Genomic DNA, 21,294 nt, shown 5'->3' on the forward strand with positions numbered 1-21,294 from the left:
TCCTAAGGTACTTTACACATGGAATGCACTGAACATTTAGTTACTCAAATGCCTGCACTGTCCTTGCCTCTGTGCCCTTGCACATGCTGTTCCTCTGCCTGGAGCTCTCTTTTCCAGTGAATCCTAGTCATCCTTCGAGTCTTGCTATAGATACTACATTCTCTAGAAAGTCTGCTCTGCACCCTAATCTGGAGATGGGGTCTGCTCAGGTAATCATGCAACATCCTGTACTTTGCTAGTGGGGTTTTATTATAACTGTCTTATGTTACCTGTCTGTATACCATGAAAAGCTACAAATAACGGGGTGGGCTTCTCTGATGAAAATTAAATACCTAATACCTAGCACATGGTAGGTGTACAAAATATTTTTAAATGAACGAATGAGCACGTCATTTTAAGAGCTCAGGAATACTGTTTGCATTGGAAGCCCTTGTTATCTCTTCCCAGCAGCTTTCCTAAGACTTTTGTCGGAAAGTAATCCTTTTATTACCTTAGTTTGAAATGCTCTCTCTGCTTGAAAGCAGTAACACTGATGTCTTCAAAACTTTTCTGTAATTGAGGAGTCTCACTGACTTAGAGCCACATGACTATGGCTGATGCAAGATTACAAAACTGTAATTGTGCTGATATAAAAACTTACAAATCAGGTAGACTAAGACCACTCAAATGTATTGTGTGGTTTACATAGTAGACATGTTTATCAACTTACATAATTTTTAAAAGACATATTTAATCTTTGAATTTGTTTTTCTATTTTAGGCTTTGAATGACACTATATAATTTATATAAATATATAAGATATCTATGTATTACATACAGATATCTATGTATTACATCTATATCTATAGCCTACTATACATATAGGCTTAATCAAAAGTGCAACCATCAACAACCCCTATGCTAGGCTAGAGAAAGTTTTCCTGTTTGTCATGTTTCTTATTCAATGACAGACCCACATTGATCTACCAAAAACAAACAAAATAAAACAAAAACCAAAACACAAACAAAAAAAAACTAATGAAAACAATTATAGATTTTAAATCTTGCCATAAATACCCCATGAAAAATGTTTGCCTTCTCCTATGTTTTCAAATGCATCAATGAATTCACTTGTCCCCAAGATGAGATTTGAATCTGCATGTTTTAAGTTGGAATAGCTGATGATTGAACAACCACAATAAACCTATCATTTAAAGTGCTTCCCCAATTTGGCTTAAGCCTGCAGACCAAGAGGGACAGACATGGGGCTTTTGTTGCCAAGTGATGGCTCAGACCCACTCTGATTTCACATGAACTTGGAGAAGATTCAACTCTGTAACTTGTTCCGTAATTGCTTCTAGCAGATTTTCCCCTAAGCATCAAGGCCCTGGCTCATCAGTGCTTTGACTGTCCAAAGAGATAAAAGCAAAATCCAAACCACCATATTCGTGCCATGTACTGAATATCTGAGCCCTCGCAAAATTTATATGTTAAGTCCTAATCCCGCATGTGATGGTATTTGGAGGAAGAGCATTTAGGAAGTGATTAGGTCATGAGGGTAGGACCTTCATGAAGGGAATTAGTGCCTTACAGAAGAGAACCTGGAGAGCTCTCTATCTCTGTTTCTACCATGTAGATAATATAATGAGAAGGCAGTTGTCTGCAACTCAGAAGAGGGCCTTAAGCAGAACTCAGCCATGCTGGCACCCTGATGCCAGGTTTCCAGGATACAGAAGAGCATGAAATAAATTTCTACTGGTTAAACCACGCGGTTTATGGTATTTTGTTATAAAACCTTGAACTAAGATACCTAGGAAGGACTGTAACTCTGCGGACCCTCTCCTTAAATATGCTTTCTCTTCTTAACCCTATTTTTATACTCGAAAGCTTCCTTATTCATAGGGGAGATGTTAGAAATATTTAATACAAAGTAGAGGATCAGTAGGCTTGAAAAGGTTAAAGAAATATCATTTATGAACATGAGACATTTGCTGGAGTAACAACCATTTTTCCCCCTTTCTTCTTAAAACATAATCCCAATTTCTCATTGGGCACATTTTCACCTACGAAAAAAGTCCATATTCCCAACCTCTCTTTCCGCTGAGTTGAGTGGGGAACTAACTAATTTCTGATCAGTAAGGTGTAAGGAAAATCACTGGATGGGACTTCTGGGAAGTTTCTTAAAAGGGAGGAAGTGTACCCTGATTTTTACCTTCCTCCTTCCCGTAATCGGTAGATAACATTGCAGTCATATTGGGAAGGATGTCTTTGCAAGGCTGAAGCCCTAGCAATCATCCTGCTTCATAATGTGAGGACACAGGAGCAGAAAGATAAAAGGGGTCTGTGTCCCTGATGATTGTGGACTCCAGGCAACCTTGACTGCCTACCTTCAGAGAGACCAACCAGCCAATGAGCCATCCAACCAACAGACAAAAAGCTTCTATCTCTTCTAGTCACTGTTACTTCCAACATTTTATGTATAACATAACCTCATTCTTACAGATCAGCATTTCTACAAATATCAGACATCATGTAAATTACTTCACTCATGTAAATTGCTTACTTCATAGCAACTGTAGAAGGTAGGAATTATTATCTCTGTTTCACAGATGAGGAAACTAATGTTCAGAGGGGTTACATAACTGACCTAATGATAACAAGGTAGTAAGTGGCCAAGTCAGAAATCCTTGGTGAGAATCTACAATTTAAATTTTTTTCCTGTATTACCCCACCACTCTCTAATGCGGGAGTAAATCTCTCCTTGTGTGCCTTCACCTAATCTCTTAATCTTTTATCCCCTTTTAAAATTAAGATTAAAAACCTCTGCCTACTATAGGAACTACTGTGAGGCCAAGCGGGCTTATTATTGTGCAAAGCACTGAAGTCCTTGGAACATAATCACTGTTTAATTTACGTATACAAACAAAACTACTTAAAATGTTTTTGACAACAAAGGAGTCAGCAGTTAAATAGGAAGATTTAACTTCCAGCATAGACAAAATTAACTATACTTCTTTAAACTGGCTTCCACAATTAAACTCCAAATCACTGATTTATTTCTTCTTCCAGAAACCTATTCTGTGTGGCCTAGCAGTTTGCTGGATTGTGTTTTGCAACCACTCAGTCCACAACGTTGCGTTGTCACCTTGCTGGGGTTGCCTTTTAAGGAGGTATCTCCTGTACAATTTTGGAGGAATAGATTGTGTTGTTACAAACAACTCATAAAAATAACTTTGGGCCTATAACCTAGAAGCAGTTCAACTGGTTGTCGATCTGCAATAAGACTTTGAAATTTTGGAATAGGAAATCCACATTTCTTGGTCTAAGGTTTTATTGTTTGTTTTGTTTTCCCTCCATCTCCAAAAAGAATAATTTGAATTCCATGACTCCAAAGGCTGAGACCACCCTCAGATTCTAGGCTCCCTGTAAAATGTGGCATTGAAAAAGCTTCATGGTCATGCCCTCGCTATGTGACTAATTCTGGCTATGTGATTTTAGGCAAATTACATAATTCCTCTAAGCTTTAGTTTTCTCATTAGTAAAATGGAGATCATAATATGATCTAAACAACACAGAGTTGTGGAGACCTTTAAAGGAGATAATGTGTGTAAAGCCCTGTGTTAGTTTAATTTTTCTTTAATAACAAATTACTATAAAATTAGTGGCCTAAAATAACACAAATATATTATCTTTCAGATCTGAAGGTCAGAAGTCCAGTATAGGTCTCAATGGGTTGGTATCAAGGTGTAGTCAGGCTTGTGTTTCTTTGGAAGCCTCTAGAATCATTTCCTGCTCCTTCAGGTTGTTGGAAGAATTAGTTCATTGCGGTTACGGGACTGATGTCTCTATTTCCTTGCTGACTGTCAGGTGAAGATTTTTCCACTGTGGAGAGGAGTCTGAAATTCCTTCGCTCACTGGCCCCCTTCCACCACCCTCAAAGCCAGCAATCCAGATCAGGGTCCCCCTCATGCTTGAAATCCCTTCTGCCTCCTCTTTCATTCTCAGACACCTCTTTCAAACACTTCTGTCCTCCTCTTTATCTTCCCCTTCCAAGTGCTCAGGTGATTCTTTCAGTCCCTCCAAATAATCCAGGATAATCTCCCTATTTCAAGGTCAGCTGGGTAGCAATCTCAGTTTCATCTCCAACTTTAATTACCTTTTGTCATGTAACGTAACATGTCATATGTCTCCAGAACAAGGACAGGGACATCTTTGGGGCTATGATTCTGCTTACCATGAGCTCTCAGCTCCCAGCACATGGTAAGTACTCAATAAATAACAAGAACAGCCAATACTTACGTTTACTCTCTGCCAGGTACTGACCTACTGCTGTAGAAGCAGTTATATGTTTTATCCACATACCAACCTTCATCACATGAAGTATGTGCTAGTATCATCATCCTCATTAACAAACGAGGACAGGAAACACACAAAGAGTAAGTGACTTCAGTGAGCTGCAGAAGAATAAAGATTTGAATCTAGGCAGCCTGGCTCCAGAATCTGTGCTTTTAACTGGCCCCATTCTGCTGCTTCATTTTAAATGTTATTATAACAGCCAGGAAATCAAGAAAGCCTTTGCTTAAGCTAATACCAGTAATGCTAAATAATTTCCATAGAGGGCGACGGCAGTGTTGGTATTCATCTGGCAAATGCTGTCATCACATCTTCTCTCTGCCCTGAGATGTTGGGCCACCAGGAGCTGAGGAAGTCCAGGGCTGACTTTCCTTTATCATTCCAGTGGGAGGCTTACCAGGCAAGTGGGGAGGAAAATCTTTCCTCAAATAAAGTATTCTATGTTGGAAGAGGCGAAACATATCCCTATTTTTAATACCATTTTGAGAGTATTACAGAAGAAAAACACTGCTATTGTGGTCTCTGAACACCTTGCCTTTTATTGAAATGCAACTGCATTTTCATTTCATACCGAAAACCTACTTCGGCATCACTATGGAAAGCAAGAGCAAATAAATCACCACCTTTTTGGACAACACAGTACCTTTCATTCTCCTGAACGAGCACATCTCCTCTCTTCCAGGAAGAGAGCGCCCTGGGGGAGGCTCTGGGTTTACAATCCAAGCTGACATTGCTGCCCACCTGCACCTGAATCAACTTTTTCATTGGAGTCTTTGAAAAATCCGGAGCAGAAGCTGAAAGGAAAGAAAGGATAAAGAATGAGAAATAGACATTTTATTTTCTTTAAATTCCCACAAATTTCAAAGGTTGACTTTATAATGATTTTTTTTCTTAAGTTTCTTGACACATAAGGTATCAGTATTTGATTTATTCCATTGACTGGGCACCACATACAGGGCGACTTCAATGCCCAAAAAGTAATCCCTACTTACTGTGTTTTCTGCCAAGTTCTAATTCTCAAGACAATTTATACAGGGATTTAAAAAGTTTACTATGAAGTTTTAAAATAGCTCAATCATGAGTTTATTAAAACTAAAAATATTTATCATAGAATGTTCTTGAAAGTTAGTTCCATGAAGGAATAGTAGAGCCAGGCTCTCTTGTGACTTCTAGGACACCACAGCTGGTACGTGCCTGGCACTCAGTACATGCTCAGTGATGTTTTTAGAATAAAGGCTGAGTATCGAATTCTTATTTGCTTGTATAAAAGTGATCAAGATCTGTTATAAAATTTTCATGTGGTTAGGTTTAACTTCCAAGTTGGCCAAATATATTATAACATGCATTATTACATTGTTACAATATTACCTAAAATATAATATGTAGCAAACATTATGTTTGCTAATAATGCGTGGAACGCTGATCTTGAAACAGTAGTTGATATTCAAGATAAATAATAATGTATGCTTTGAATGAAACTATATATTAACCTGAAAATTATCCTTCTTTTCACTACAAATGTGGAAAAAAGGTAAGAATTAAGTGCATTTCCCCAAATATCTAATCCTCTGTCTTTTGGTATATCCCAGTGAATATATTTTTTTTTTTATCAGTGGAGATCGTACAATGAGTTAGACTACATATGTAATTGAAGATAAAGAAGACATGGTGTCCAGAGGTTGCTGGTCTGAAGAATTAAGATCCTAAGAGAATAATTCTTACTAAAAGAAATATAAAAAAAAGTTCATATATATGTATATTTCAATTTTTTAAATTTTTTAATTGAAATGTAGTTAACTTACAATGTTAGTTTCAGGTGTACAGCAATGTGATTCTGTTATATATATATATATATATATATATATATATATATATATATATACACACACACACACACACACACACACACACACATATGTAAATATACATTTCAGATTATTTTCCATTATGTTATTACAAGAAATTGAATATAGTTCCCTGTGCTATACAGTAGGTCCTTGATGTTTATCTGTTGTATATATAGTAAGGTGTATCTGTTAATCCCCAAAATAGGTTTATATTTGAACAAAATTTTTTTTTAAACGTAAGTCAAATTTTCTCCCATACAAACACCCCATGAAACATGGAGTAGGGATCCATCCATTCTAAAAATTAATAATGGCTTGTAAGGGTAATTTAATACAAGTACAGCAGTGCTTCAACTTAATATATATGCAAATTCCACTTCTCTCGGTCAAAACACCCTACTTCTCTGTCTTGGAAAATACTAATCAGATTTTCAGCCAATGATCTACCCTCCCAAAGGTTCAGTCTTGCTAGTGCAGATGATGTGTCTCTAACTTCCATGCATCAAGAGAGATTTGTTTTTCTTACATCAGTGTTTTCTGATTGGAACACTTGACATTTTGAGCTAGATGGTCATTTGTCCTGAGAGGCTGTCTTTTGCACTGCAGGAAATTTAGCAGCTCCCTGGTATCTGCCCACAAGATGCCAGGAGCACATGCTGGCTTACTCCTTCCCAGTCCTCCCCTTAGACTATCACAGCCAAAAATGTTTCCAGACATTTCCCACTATTTCCTGAGGGCAAAATTGTCCTCAGTTGAGAAACACTGAGTTAGAACAATCAGGGCCTTTCAACCTTCTGGCCATTTGGGTTGGATGAGCCATGGGTATGTGACCCAAATCAGGCTACATGGGACCAATGACACGTAGGACTGTGACTTCTATTTGAGCAAATAAGAAAGCCATCCTTCTTGCACTATGTTGACTGTGGTCATGAAAACTGAAAGTGCTGGGACCATCATGTCACACCTCATGGTGGTGATGATGTTTGAACCCTGGGTCAGGTCAGACTGAAATCCAAATTTTCCATTTTAATTACACTGAGCAATAAATTTCCTCCTCTTCTCTCCTCTTTCCCTCTCTTCTTCCTCTTTCCCTTCCTCCTTCCTTCCTTTCTTCCTTCTTTCTATCCTTCCTCTTTCTTCCTTCCTTCCATCCTTCCTCCCTCCCTCTCTTTCTTTCTTTCTATATATTATGTTATACTCTGACAAATTTTGGTTGGACTTTCAGTCATTTGCTCCTTAAAGTGTTTTTCTGGACAATTGCCCTAAACATGATATAACATTTTCTTTCTTCTCCTATACCTAAAGTACAAGAAGAAGAAAATAATTAATAATTTCAAGGAGTTGACCCTTGGTTAATTAGAGCTTCAGTGTGTCCAGCGCTGGGTGCTTGCAGGGTTATTTAAGACAAAGACAACTCCTTTTGGATCAATAAACTATTGATTTGAATTCTGATATTCGCTTTCATAGACCAGCAAAAGAGAACAGCAGAGTCACTTATTCTCTTAAAAGGTATTGCTTGGTTCGTACTATTGGAGTTGGATGAGGATGTCTTAGGTCAACACTTTCTCCCTATGATTTTTCTACTTCAAACTTTGGGGCTGAATTCTGGCCATAATTCCTGCCTTTCCTTAGGAATCATTCAAATGTATGCCTTGATTAGAAACCTTGCATGATTCTGCTGTAATACTGTAGATGTTATTAGATGTAGGAATCTAATATAAAAAGTAAATATTTCAGCTTCTGGGAAAAGTGGAGGATTTAAGAAAATAAAAAATTAAAAGGAGAAAGTTAGTCTTACCCACAACCTTGAGCTCAGCACTGGAATAGACGAGACCATGTTTGTTTTCTGCTATGCACTGGAACATGCCAGAATCAGTCACATTTAGGTTTGATATTGTAAGGGCTCCATTTTCTATCTGTATTCTCTCCTAGATGATAACAAAAACGTCTTGCATATAAACATACATACCATTTCAGAAGATAAGTGGTAACCACTGAATGTTATTTCAAACATACACAAACCTTCTTAGTTTCCCTCTACATATTAGGCAATCTGACTTAAAATTTAAACTTTTCCCTTATTTGCAACTATGAGACTGATTCTACATAAAAGACATTGGAAATGCTAATAAACACCCTTCAGCCAAAAAGTATATCTGTAAAATAAATAACAAAGCAAGATGTACAATACTGCAACCATTACATTTTTTGCTGTAGATAAATTTGTAGACTTAAAAGAAGATGTACTATGCTTTCCCCACTATGAGCTAGAAAGGGGTTTTCACTGTTTATAAAAATCATGCAAATTAAAGACATTATAAATTTTGTGTATTAAAAAGGGTTCTGGGAAAGACACATTCATTAAGGGTTTGTAGATAGTACGAAAGGTTATGTGTAGAAATTTGAAGGAACATAATTGACTTAGTACACAATTTTTAAAAAGAGCCAAAATCACATGGCTGAAGAAGAGAAGTGATTGAGAAGATAAATACTCAAATAACAAGGTAAACAGGTAATCAATACATGTATCCTCCAGAGGCCATCCAAGCTATCAAACAGGAAAAAGGAAATTACCTTTTAAAATTTAAATTAAAGTAAGGCCTTCTCTAATTTCAAAAAAAAAAAAGTTCAGTTGACCCTTAAACAATACAGGTTCAGACTGATGCTGGGGTCCACTTATTGGCACATATTTTTTCAATAGCAAATACTAAAGTACTACACAGTCCCTGATTGGCAGCATCCAAAGATGCAGAAGAACCCAGGGCACAGAAGACTGACTGTAAATTATATGACAATTAACTCCTGCATTGTTCAAGGGTCAACTGTATATAATTTTATGGACTAAATTCATAAAATCATCTTTTCCCAATGAAATTCAATGATGAAAATATTTCCTCCTTGGCAGACTTATGTCTTTTTCTTCCTTACCACTTCTTAGATGAATGTGGTATGAACTGTTCAGGTGACTGTGTGCAAATGCAACAGTTTACTTTGGCTCTAGGTACTATGGAAGGCATTTATTTACCACAAAGTGGGGAGAGGGAGGCTAAATAAATCAGGCACACTATCTTACCTCCAGCACAAGGGCTTCTCCATTTTTCAACCATCGGTAGGAGGGTTTGGGCTTACCGCTGGCCCGGCATTCCCAATAAAGATTGTCCTCCACTGCTATTTCCACATCTTTTATGAGTTGAACCCAATGAGGCTTTGCTACAATAAAAAAAAAAAAAATCAAACCACTCCACAAATAAAAAACAAATACTTTATCCACATAAATATAAATGGATATGACTATGAGCAATAGATTAATATAAGCATAGTGGCTAAAATTGTATTTAATTCCCTAAACATCTACTAAGTGGATATATGAAACATTTCTAGATTTGAGGATGGATGTTGCAATCTGCCCTTTCCTAAGCCAAACTCATTACATTTTCTCTGTTTTCAAATTTCTGGGCATTGTATTTCATTCTTCAGATGTCTATTAGTAGAGAGGAATGCAGGTACACAAAATAGGTTTTCTTGTCCAAGTGCATTTTTGAAATATAAGATCACAATTGATGATAACCTAATACGTGAATGACAGCAAATACTAGTCTTAATTATGCACTAAAACTTACCATCCATAGAAGAGAAACTTCTATAGCAGAGGAAAAAAATATTTCCTTCAAGTTAGAAATAACTCTTAATTAAATACAAACCAGTGAGCATCTTATAAACCTCTGTGCGAATTAAAATGAAAGTAGCGAAAGATGGATAAATTGGTTCAATTTGAATCATATGATTTTTTATGAAAAAGAAGTAACTCAGGCAACCTTAAATTATGCATGCAAATCAGTTGCATCAAGTAGACTTATCATTTTCACTTACATTTTAGAAGATGCTTGGAAAGTTCTTTTACAGATGAAAGCAACATAGCACTTACAATGAAAGACACTCAAAGCTCGCAGTATATTTGGCCAAATCTCAGCTTGTGTTTTAGATCTGAGACTAGGAGGTGAGATGTCTTCCTGGTTTCACATTGCATTATGCATGTGATGTGTACCGCGGGGCTCACATTTGCATCCTCCATATGGAGAAACAGTTTATCTATTTCTATTTAATTTCAGCCATGGGAAGATTTGTCTTTCCCTTTCTATTTCATAAAATTGCTTTTTTTAAATAAATGAAATTGAAATGAAAATATAGCTATTTAGCTTTTAGAGAAAATACACCCAATTAAGTTTTACCTTATTTTGTTTTTTTAAAAAACATCAGCAACCTGCCCAGTCTGAAGTGTAGTTCAGTCCAAAATCACTTCTCTCTCTATCAAAACAGATTTTCCTCTTTCAGTAATTATCAGCCTAGGTGCAATGAGACCACAAAGAGTCTCACACATGATCCCTTGACTGAAGTTTCTAGCAAAAAATGTCCACTGGCCGGGAAACTTCAACTTGGTGTTACGTATTCTAACCTAATAATGTAACCAGATGGGGAGAGTTACAACACAGAATGACTCATGCTATTAAGCCAGGCCTCCACTTTGTTCCTAACAGATCTTATAAGCTTCCAACAAAATAAGTGTTAATCTAATCAAAGGCAACGCACTCGTAAACTTCACCTTCTTTTGAGGGAGATCATAATAAGCTTTATAATTTTAATATTTGTCTTTGCAAACGTTTTCCTCCCTGCAACATTGATGTATGCTCTTCAAGTTTGCATTGCCAACTACTTCCATTTCCAGTTTCTAAAATAAATAGCAAATGTTGCAATTTGCCTTTCACAAGTGGCCAATTCCCACTTATCTTACAATGTTTCTCATGATGAAACTGCAAATATATATTTACTGGGCTTACATCTTGACATACTTTATAGTACATTTTGTAAAACCATTTATTTATACTTTCTAGATCATGCTTTAAAAACCTAGTTTTTTAAATAAAAGGGATCTGAAAACAAATTTTGAAAGAAGAGGTAATCTAAATTTCCTACAAATAGACTGTAAACAAAGGTAAAGTTATTAATCTATCCTTATCCAAATTGAGCATCCATCAAATAAATATGATTACAAATTAGAGACAGCAGACACAGTACACATACATTATTGGAAAGGAAGAATAACACTGAAGAAGTCAACTGAGCCTGAGTTTATGTGGTTTGTCTAATGCAGTAATTGCAAATTTTCCCAGTAGACAGTTTCCTTCTGCTTAATAAAGATCATAAAGAAAGATACAAAATCCCATTTTCTAGAGGTGTGGGCAGACAGAAAGGAGATCTCTCCTTGATATGGTTAAGTGGGTAAGTGTATTCTTAGAGGGGAAAAAAGTGAAATATTTCATTATCATATGAAACAGCTTAAAATGCAGGAAGAATAGATTATGGCTCCAACTTCACTGTAAAATTGTATTTTTTTTGATTCCTTTTATGATAATTATTTATCTTCATTTAACAAAATGTAGAATAGAACAAGTCAGACATTGGAATTCTGCTAAAAATCTTCTAACCACTTCCCCAACCCCAATAACAATAATTTATAGAGAGCGCCAAAGTAAAAAATCCAATATACCCAAAGTGAAGGCTCACCATAGTAGGTAAGACGCCCCCTGGCGACATTTCTTCCCCGTGAATTCTCAGCGATGCATTCATAGGAACCGGCATCTTCCTGTTGGAAGGTGGGGATTTCAAGCACACCACTGAACTTCCTCAATTTAATTTTACTGGAGAAAGGCAGTCCATCACTTCTTCTCCAATTAATCTGAGGTACAGGACTAAGAAGAAAACTGCCAAGTTATTTGCTCATGTAAACAGATGTCTGGAAGCCTTTTAGGCTTGAAAAAAATGAAACTTTTGTTAGGATGGAGCAAAAAGGGCACAAGTTTTCACATGGAGAACAGTACCTCTACTTGTCTGTTTATTACATAAACCTGATGCAAAGATTTATCTCTTGAAGTTGATATTTTAATAAAATAAACTATGCATTTTCTCGAGTTAATTCATGATTTAGAGAAAGAAGTCTGAATCATACCCACCATATTATAGCACAACAAACGAACAAGCAAACGAAAAACAGCATCAATTTAGTTTATGAAATTAGGCAGGCACAGTCATTTTCTGCAAATTGCCTTTAAAGTTTCAAACTAAATTATATATGTGCATTTCCCCTGTATTTTACTTTTCTTTTGCTTCTAAATGAAAGAAAATTTTAGAAAATAAGGAAAAGAAGAGTCTGTCAAAAGCTATCTTGATCTCTTACGGCAACCTAATATTTCAGCACATTGGAGTAAACGTTATAAAACTTACTTTCCAAGGGCAAAACATTCCAATTTCACAGTTGAACCTTTAGCTGCTGGAAGAGTTTCTGGAAACTGAACTTCTATTTTCGGTTCGTATTCACCCATCACACCTGTAAATCCACAATACAAAATTAATAATTTCAACGTTTCCTTTGGAATTGCTCCATTTTTTTTTAAATAAAACTTTTTTTTCCTTTATTCCATTTTGAACTAGCTCGTCCTATTGATTTAAATTACTAACTACCCATTTGGTAGGTACTTTTAGGAGTAGTGCTACCTTGGGCCAAACATGCAACATTAATAAACATTCAAGAAATTTGGATTCCAGGATTCATAACTTACTGCTTACAGAGCAGTTCTGAGAAAATCACTAAGCCTTTTACATTATATAAAATGGGAGCCTTTTTTATCCTGTATTCAATTTGGACATTTCTAGTCATATTGAAATATACAATGTATTATGACTTCTTAAAATATCCTAAAGAGCAAAAATTATGGGAGGAAATTTACTTAATGGTATCCTGGTAGCACAGACACCAATCTCAAACTTATTAAATGGCTCCCTGGAGACAAGAAATGCTAACTTAATAAATGGGAAAGGACAAATTCAATTACAACTGACTGGAAAGCAGTGCTTAGATACTGTGCATTCATGGCATTGCGTTGTATCAGACATGGTTTTGTGTAAGTGGGACAGTTACCCTGGCTTACAAATATGCTTCCTCTGCAGTTCATGGGCTCCCTTGAAACAGCCATCAAGGGGCTGAAGAAACAGGTATTTTCCCTTTTTCTCCCCTTCCAGCTTTATTGAGATATGAGTGATAAATAAAAATTGCATATATTTAGGTTGTACAATGTGACTTTTTTAGGGTGTACAGTGTGATGATTAAACACACACACACACACATTGTGAAGTGATTACATTAGTCAAGTTAACATATCTGACATCTAATATTGTTACCATTTTTAATTTTTAAATTAAATTTTTTTGTAGTGTGGACACTTAAAATTTATTCTCTAAGCAAGCTTCAAGTATACAACATAGTGTTACTATAATTACCATGCTGGTGGGGGTAGGGGAAAAGGGGAGAATGTTGGTCAAAGTACACAAGCTTTCAATTATAAGATGAATATTTTATTTAGAAATGCTTTATAGCCTATAACAAAATACCCAGAACTTTAATAATCTCAAGCTGGCAAAAGTCAGGACACGTGACTTCATGGGAAGGCAACGAGAACCCCAGAGTCAGAGGGCTTCACACTTGCTTTAATGGCCTATTGCCGCCATCTTGAAATTCTATACTTTTTGAACAAGTGGCTCCTCATTTTCATTTTGCACTGGTTCCTACAAATTACGAAGCCGGTCTTGAGCAAGAATTATGTACATGGACCTATAGTTGATGGAATCATTTTAGTTACCATACTTATAAATATTTTTTGTTCTGAAAAAAATGGTAATTCTTCAGGATATACTTTTCACTTCTCCCTATTTCTTTCTTCGTGTATTCACAACACCATGTCCACTTAGAATTGCCCCTTGAAACATTTCCTACCATCAGAACGTAGCACCAAAGGAGTTGGGGAGCCCAGCACTCTGGCGTTTGTCACTGTACTTGTCACCACACAAGTGTAATTTCCTACATCAGACGGCTCCACCTTCGCTATGTAGAGGTGGCCGGTCTCTTGAGACACAAATCTCCGACTATCTTCTTCCACAAAGGATGGATACTCATTGAAGATCCAAGCGTATGATAGTTCTAATAAAATTTTTAGAGAAAAGAAATTCCATCATGAAGGAAAGTTTTCCACAGTATATTAAAATACACAAAATCACCTTCAGTGCAAAGCAATGCTGGGTGTTTTTATTGCAGGTCATGAAGAGAAATGGCTGTGTGAAATGACTCTGTGTTCATTCTGCATTATTATGGAGGACACTGCTGATTAGCCCTCTTGTGGGAGTAATATTATTACTGTCATCATTATCACTACTCCAGATACCTCCTAACAAGTCTCTCTGGTTTCAGTCTTGCTCCCTTTTAATTTGAATCTCCATACTACATGGTCTACGATCTTTCAAAATTACCAATCTCATCACGTCAACTCCCGACATAACACTTCCAGCAATTCTCTGTAGCCTCTGGAATGATGCAAAACTGCTTAACTTGAAAATGAAACCTTGCGTGGTTAAGCCCCAATTTAAAAGATTTTTGGCATCTGAGAAGCCCAATCCTCTCTTTTGCATCTGGGACTTAGCATATGCTGCTTTTAGAGCTTGCAATGTCCTTTTTACTCTGTCCACTCTTTGGCTTCTTCCCCTTTCAACATCAAACCCCATTCTGTCATAATAACTTCCAAATGTTTCTCAAAGCTTGGTTTCAAAACCAGGAATTACCTCCTCAGAGAAGTCCTTCTTAACCCTGCCTTCTGAGTAAGAGCTTCTATATAAGCAAGTCTACACTTACATTACTTAACATACTTAGCACTTTTTATGTAATGATCCATTTACTTACCTGTCCTCCCACCACTTGGTAAACAAGTGATGTCATTTTTTTTATCCTGCCTGTCTGCCTCTCCCTAAATTAGTAAACTGAAACATCCAAGAACATTTAATAGCCTTAGATAAATATTTATTGAGTTAATTAAGATAAAATTATGCTATCTTCTATGTAAATTCTAATATTAGTGTTTTCTTGAACTTTAGGATCCAAGTAAATCAACTTTCTCCAAAGGAATTGTTGTTCTTCTCCTCTGTGATAATGATGGCTAAGTACGATTATGCTGCTTTGTTCTAGATGCACGTATTTTTCAGGAGCAACTTGTTATTTACATATAGTTACTGTGGTATATTTGATTTCCTCTTTCTGTGGCTCTCTTATTTTTTTTTTACATTTTCAATAATCTTACTGCACTGATTCATCTCATAATGTTTCTCCAAAAGAATTTTTAGAAAACATAGGTAATAAAGATCAATTTAATGAATAACAAGTTCAATACTATACTTAAGGCACAATTCCAATAGTGAAGGGTCTCTCCATTCAGTAGAGGGGGACAGTAAGTCAGTCTCCAAATAACAATGGACAATGTGTCAGGACTGGGTGAGAGTGACTACGGGTTTCAGAGGAAGGAGAGGGGATATTCTCATGACTGAAGAACAAGTCTTAAGGGACAGGAGGTCATTCTGACACACAGGGATGAAAGTACTCCAGGTGGAGTGAAGTGCATGCCAAAGGCAATCAGGGTAAAGAGTATGCTAAGCACCTGGTGGAAATGAAACGTGACTCTTCCTTTCACCTTCAAAGCAAATGTGAATGTCTGATGATTCCAAAGGTTAGCAAGTCCACGGCATATTGTGCAGATGTTCAAAAACATTGATTTGTAATGTCAACCTGATGTTTGTCATGCTTATAAAGGTAGAGTGTTTCATGACATTCCAGTCAGTCATTTGATAGGTTGTGAAGTCTATCAAGTTGCTTGTTGGATGGTATGAAAAATGTGTATCTCAAACATCCACTCCACATGTGGCCTAATGCCTACCCTGATGGTGCAAGAGCACTAGTATTAAATAAAGCACACAGTTAAAGAATGCTGGTATGGAAAGGTTACTTTGTTCTGCAGTTGTTAAAACTGACAGCTATTGAAAAATAGTCCTTCAAGCTAAGGATGACTAAAACTCTAGAAACTCTTATCAGTGAGGAAGACAAGATCTTAAATCTTCACAATCACCTTACCCTGGTTTACTGTACTTTTCCTGATCAGCTCCCACAACAGCCCTCGCACATGGGCCCCCTCCCTCAAACCCAACATTTTCTTGTCTTTAGCTGGAGATGTTATTTAAGGTGGTGCCTTGGGACATTTCAGGGAGTTAAGCTGTTTTCCTGGGTATCTGCTATGTATATATGAGATATAAATGTTATTCAAATTCTGTTTGTTTTTCTCCTGTTAATATGTCTTTGATTACAGGAGAGGTCTCAGCCAAGAGCCTGGAAGGGTAGAGGGAAAATTATTTTTCCTCCTCCACAGACTTCTGACCTGAAAACTGGAAGACAATATTTCTGTGTTGTTTTGAGCCACTAAATTTGAGGTGATTTGTCACAGTGGCAACAGGAAACTAATACAAATGATGATGACAGCTAACACTGAAGGGTTCACTATATGTCAGGTACAAAACTGCAATCTAGCAGGACACTGTGCCTCCCCCCGCCCAAGCGAGTATAAATCCTTTCCACACCCCCCATTTCTTGTTTGTAGGAAATTGGCTTCATTCAGTCTCTTTGACCTTCCCTGAGTTCCAAAGAGCAGATTCAAACAGTGGCTAATCAGGGAAGGGAGGAAATGTATAAACAAAGGAGGAGCAGTCACAAAACAATAGTGCAGCAATGGGACAGGGTCCTGGTTCCTCCTCAAGGAACATACATGACAATACTTTTGAGTTCTTCTGCAGGAACTAAGGCCTCCCATGCAGGTGGAGGATGGCAACTTCAGGCTGAGCACAAGATTCCTGTAGCACCACCCTGTTACCTCACCACCAGCCAATCAGAAGAAAGTCTGCACACAGTGGAGGATAAGGAAGACCCTGACTTTCCCCAAATGATTCTTCCTTTAAAAACTTTCACCAGTGAGCAGAATCATTGGAGCTGGTTTTTGGACATGAGTTGGCTTTCTCCCCAGGTTGCTGGCCTCCTGAATAAAGCAACCTTTTCTTTCCAACCAACAGCAGCCTCTGGGGGTATTGGCTTCTGAGTGGTGAGCAGGCAAACCTGAGTTCAGTAACAGTACTAAATGCTGTAGACACAATTTTCAAAGAAAAACAAACACCCAGAGACAGAAGTGGAGAAAGCCTGCACTTAGAATGCCTAAGGAGGAATCAGATTTTATATAATCTGTTTATCAGATCAATACCGTTTCAGGGAGGGGTAATTCCAAAAGAGATGTCAAACAACAACCAAAACCCCAAAGCAAATGCATCAGCGATTGATTGTTTTGTACAAAAGACTCACGGAAAGAAATCAAACTGTATTTACTATGGTATATGCTGTCATGAGAGGTACACAGAATTTTGTAGTACTGATCTAACTTTCTTTACAGACTTTCTCGTTGAGATGGAACAAAATATAACTTCTACGTATTAGGGAGAGGAGAGAGAAGATTTGCATTATTTCATTTATTGCCTGCATGTCTATGTTAAAATATATACAGCATCACTCTGATTGAAAACATTAGAGAATTATGTGATTTATCACATTCTGAATAAAGTAAAAAATACCTGCTGTAATACTATCAGAGCTTCTTCACCATAAAAATCTGCATTTGCAATAAATGTTAATTGCATACTGCCAAGTAAAATATATATCAAATCAGCATTCTTTGGAGATTTTTCAACATCATTTTATGCACGATGATAGATACAAAGCTATAATAAAATGATAATTTTATATACTCAAACGAGCTAGGCTTTACAAAACCTTTCACAGCCTCTTGTATAAATCACAAGCATATTATGCCAAAATTTCTTCGCTGCTGGGCTTTCTATTAACAATGCTATATGAACATTAAGAATGGGAAATATTTTTTATTAAAGAACAAAGAGGTTTTGCCAATCAAAGCTATAAATTAACAAAATGGAGTCCTGAAACTCTGCTTTCTAAAAAATAACGTTTGATAAATGACATCACTCCTCCAGCCACATCCCTTTCCTGGTCACTTCAGTGGAAGGCCAGTCAATTTAATATGAAATATGTCACTTTAGTGTTTACCTGAAGATACATTAATACACATACCACTGACATTTAAGGGTTGATTTCTAGTTCCATTATAAAATTCTATTATGAGTGAGATTTAATCCTTTCTATAGGCTTTTTCTAGAAGAAATTCTGTCAAAGAAAATAGCAGTTGGGCAAATTTGTGCAAGTAACTTTGGTGACTTTCTGTGGTGCCAAGTGGAAAGTTTGACCTACTTTAAAATGAAACATATTTAAAAGGGTGTGAGAGCTTGCCTGATGTCACTCAAGATTTTTATCACTGATTCACACAGCTGGGAAGGAAGTTTTGCTATGGAGTTTACACATGACACCACGTTGATGGAGGGTCTGGGACACAGTACATATTCAAGTAATGTAGAAAACTGAAGACAATTTAAGTTTTCAAAGAATAACAGATCAATGGTTAAGATTGAAAAGTCTGTACCTCAGAGCACAAAGCATCTATCACCACCTCCAACATTTCAGTGTCTTGTCTTTCAAAAGCTATTTTGTGAGTTGTTGCTTTGGTGACAATATTACTTATGTAAGTTTCCTCGTTTAGCCCATACGTGTCTGCCTAATCTCTCCTGATGCAGAATCCTAACAAGCCTGGCTTGTGAAGGTCCTAAGATTAGGAGACCAGTGATCAGGGAGGGAAAACACTAAGAAGGACATTTATTTCCTCCTATTAGACTTGAGGGGCCAGGGGTCAGCAAGTAATGGTTAGGGGGTCAAGCCCAGCCTGCTGCCTGCTTTGCAAACTACATCTTTTGGGACAGACTCACGCCCATTCAACTGCTCTTGTCTTCGGCCACTTTCATGCTGTAAGAGCAGACTGAGCAGCTGCAACAAAGACTACAGGGCTCAAGAAACCTGAAATGTTTATCTGACCTTTTCAAGAAAAAGTCTGTTGACTCCTGGTCTAGGTTAGTATTATCTCTAGACCGAATTACAAGTTTGGTGATCCCTTAGCCATCTTACTTATTTATACTCTTGTTTATAGGGCCGTCATGCTGTCCTGCCTTTGTGAAAAAATATTTCACAAAGCTTACACGAGCCTGTTAGCCTTCCATACTCCGCATTTCTTTGTTTCTCTCTCTCGCTTTATTCACTACCATTAGGGAGCACATGTGAGCCACTCCCATTGCCTAATAGAAGTGTCCAAGAAATTATGCAGCTCTGTGACCACCGCTTTTGGTTCTACTATTTTCTTTCAGAAACTGGACTGTCTTTAGTGGGCACTTGTATCTTCCATCACATTCAGAATTGACTAGGCACTGCCATCCTTGTCTTCATTTTTAATGCTTCTGCCAGGGCAGCCCCTCCCCTCACAAGTGCCTTCATCTCTTTCCTGCTACCTTGGCTGCTAAAACTGACATGGGGCCAAAGTGAAGCTTTCTTCCGTATTTGTTGATGCAGAAATGCAGAGCGCCCTCTAGAGGTTATGTTGTACTTTCACTAGTATATATGCATTCTTCCTTTTTCTCAAGAAGAACTTTTATTTATTGTTCCAATGAACCTCCCCTCTCCCAATCTTAGTTTCAGTTATTTAATGGGATTGTCTCCTTGCTGCAAGGAAATCTCAGGATGAGGAAATACAGATGGGCACTGATTTCAATGACACTCAATACCCGATGCCCAGCAATGATTTGGGGTAATGGAGGAGGCAGACTAGCAAAAACAATGGCAAGGTATTTACCACCCTACTTCCTTTGCAAGGGGGGTACAGAGCAGAACATTGCCACAGAAAGTGGTTCTGAATTTCATTAGAAAAGATGAGCCCTAATGAGGACAGAATGGAGTTACTGTGATGTTTTATGAAGACATGACAAGAACTTCATGCCACGGACCCAAATGGCAGTTACTCATCCCCCAGTATTGTATATGGACCTGCTGGTGTAGTGATGAGGCTCAGGAAGAGGGCCCCAAAATGGGAGAGTCAGAACTTAAGACAGAAGAGACTTTGGAAATACAACACATTTCTTCTAGGCTTCCTTGTTTTTATTATAAAGATGTACTTTTTCAAAGGAGTTCAGAGACCCTGAAAATGTTAGAAAGGAACTTTCAGATTAGCTCAAAACCCCAATGCAGCCAACACTGGAAGCTTCAATGCCAAGACCTGCATCTAGAAGAAAGTGCTTTGTAACAAGCACATTTTGCACAATGCTATGCTTGATACAATGTACATTTTGGTGCACAGATCTTAAATATATGCCAAATCCCTCTGGCCAGATTTGTACTTCCTTCATCACTTACACAGAATAATGGACCTTTTTTATGACTTCAGTGACAGTAAATAACATTTTCTTTTCAAGTGCAGTCAGGAAAAGATAGAGAATCCTATAGCTCATGGGAGTGCTAATTGGAGCCAATTATAATTTGATTGACCTGCCTTGCTTATTAAAATGATATGCAAAATTTACACTGCCCTTGCAAAATGGAAATTTTCTTCAGTACGAGCTAACTACAGGAGGCCCACCCTTTAATGAATCTAAAGGTGGTGCTTTTGGGTTATACTTCCCACATCAACTCTCAGAAGCTAATTTCAGAAAGGGACTTCACTGAGTTGCAAATGATACAAAAGAAGTCTATGGATGGGGAAAACGTGCAATAAAATACATGAAATAATTAAGGGCTAGTGAATAAAGGAGCAGCATCACAATAAGTCTGTCCATTCCTCATTAGGTCTCATTTGCTTTTTTGAAAATTAAAATTATTTCCTTAAGGAATGTCACTGGGGACTTGATATTTCTCTTCTTGCTATGTGGGTGATTTTCTAAAGCAGAATAAATGTTCATTTTCACTGGTAAATAGAAATGAGGTTATTAGCAGAAGATGAAGTCATCCTATCAAATCACAAGGGTATTCTTACTGGAGACAATAAATGAATTCTCAGGAAGCTGGAGAAATTAATGTTTCTCTCTCTCTGACTCTCAAATACACACTCAAACCCACACTTAATCACACACACACACACAAAGTACTACTACTTACCATTAGTAACACATATAACTATTCATCAAAATAGAGTTAAACATCATTTAAAAACTTCTTTTAAAACAAATCTTTACCCTTTCTGATTTAGCTTTTCTGAACAACAGATTT

General features: G+C 37.1%; 1 protein-coding gene across 5 annotated transcripts in view; it reads right to left on the reverse strand.

Annotated features, from left to right (window-relative positions):
• CNTN3 (contactin 3) overlaps window positions 1-21,294 on the reverse strand; it is a 299,279-nt gene that overhangs the window by 77,674 nt on the left and 200,311 nt on the right. For 2 of the 5 annotated variants that reach the window (XM_072941732.1, XM_072941731.1), the window contains exons 6-11: window positions 14,005-14,208; window positions 12,459-12,561; window positions 11,742-11,926; window positions 9,253-9,389; window positions 7,978-8,107; window positions 4,976-5,126 (exon numbers count right to left, since the gene is read on the reverse strand). In XM_072941732.1, coding sequence (XP_072797833.1) covers window positions 4,976-5,126; window positions 7,978-8,107; window positions 9,253-9,389; window positions 11,742-11,926; window positions 12,459-12,561; window positions 14,005-14,208 — 910 coding nt within the window. Of the gene's footprint in view, window positions 1-4,975; window positions 5,127-7,977; window positions 8,108-9,252; window positions 9,390-11,741; window positions 11,939-12,458; window positions 12,562-14,004; window positions 14,209-21,294 lie in introns of those variants that run through there. The other 3 variants (XM_072941733.1, XM_072941734.1, XM_072941735.1) reach the window with 2 other exon arrangements.

This window comes from Vicugna pacos, chromosome 17, assembly GCF_048564905.1.
Source record: "Vicugna pacos chromosome 17, VicPac4, whole genome shotgun sequence".
Taxonomy (NCBI): domain Eukaryota; kingdom Metazoa; phylum Chordata; class Mammalia; order Artiodactyla; family Camelidae; genus Vicugna; species Vicugna pacos.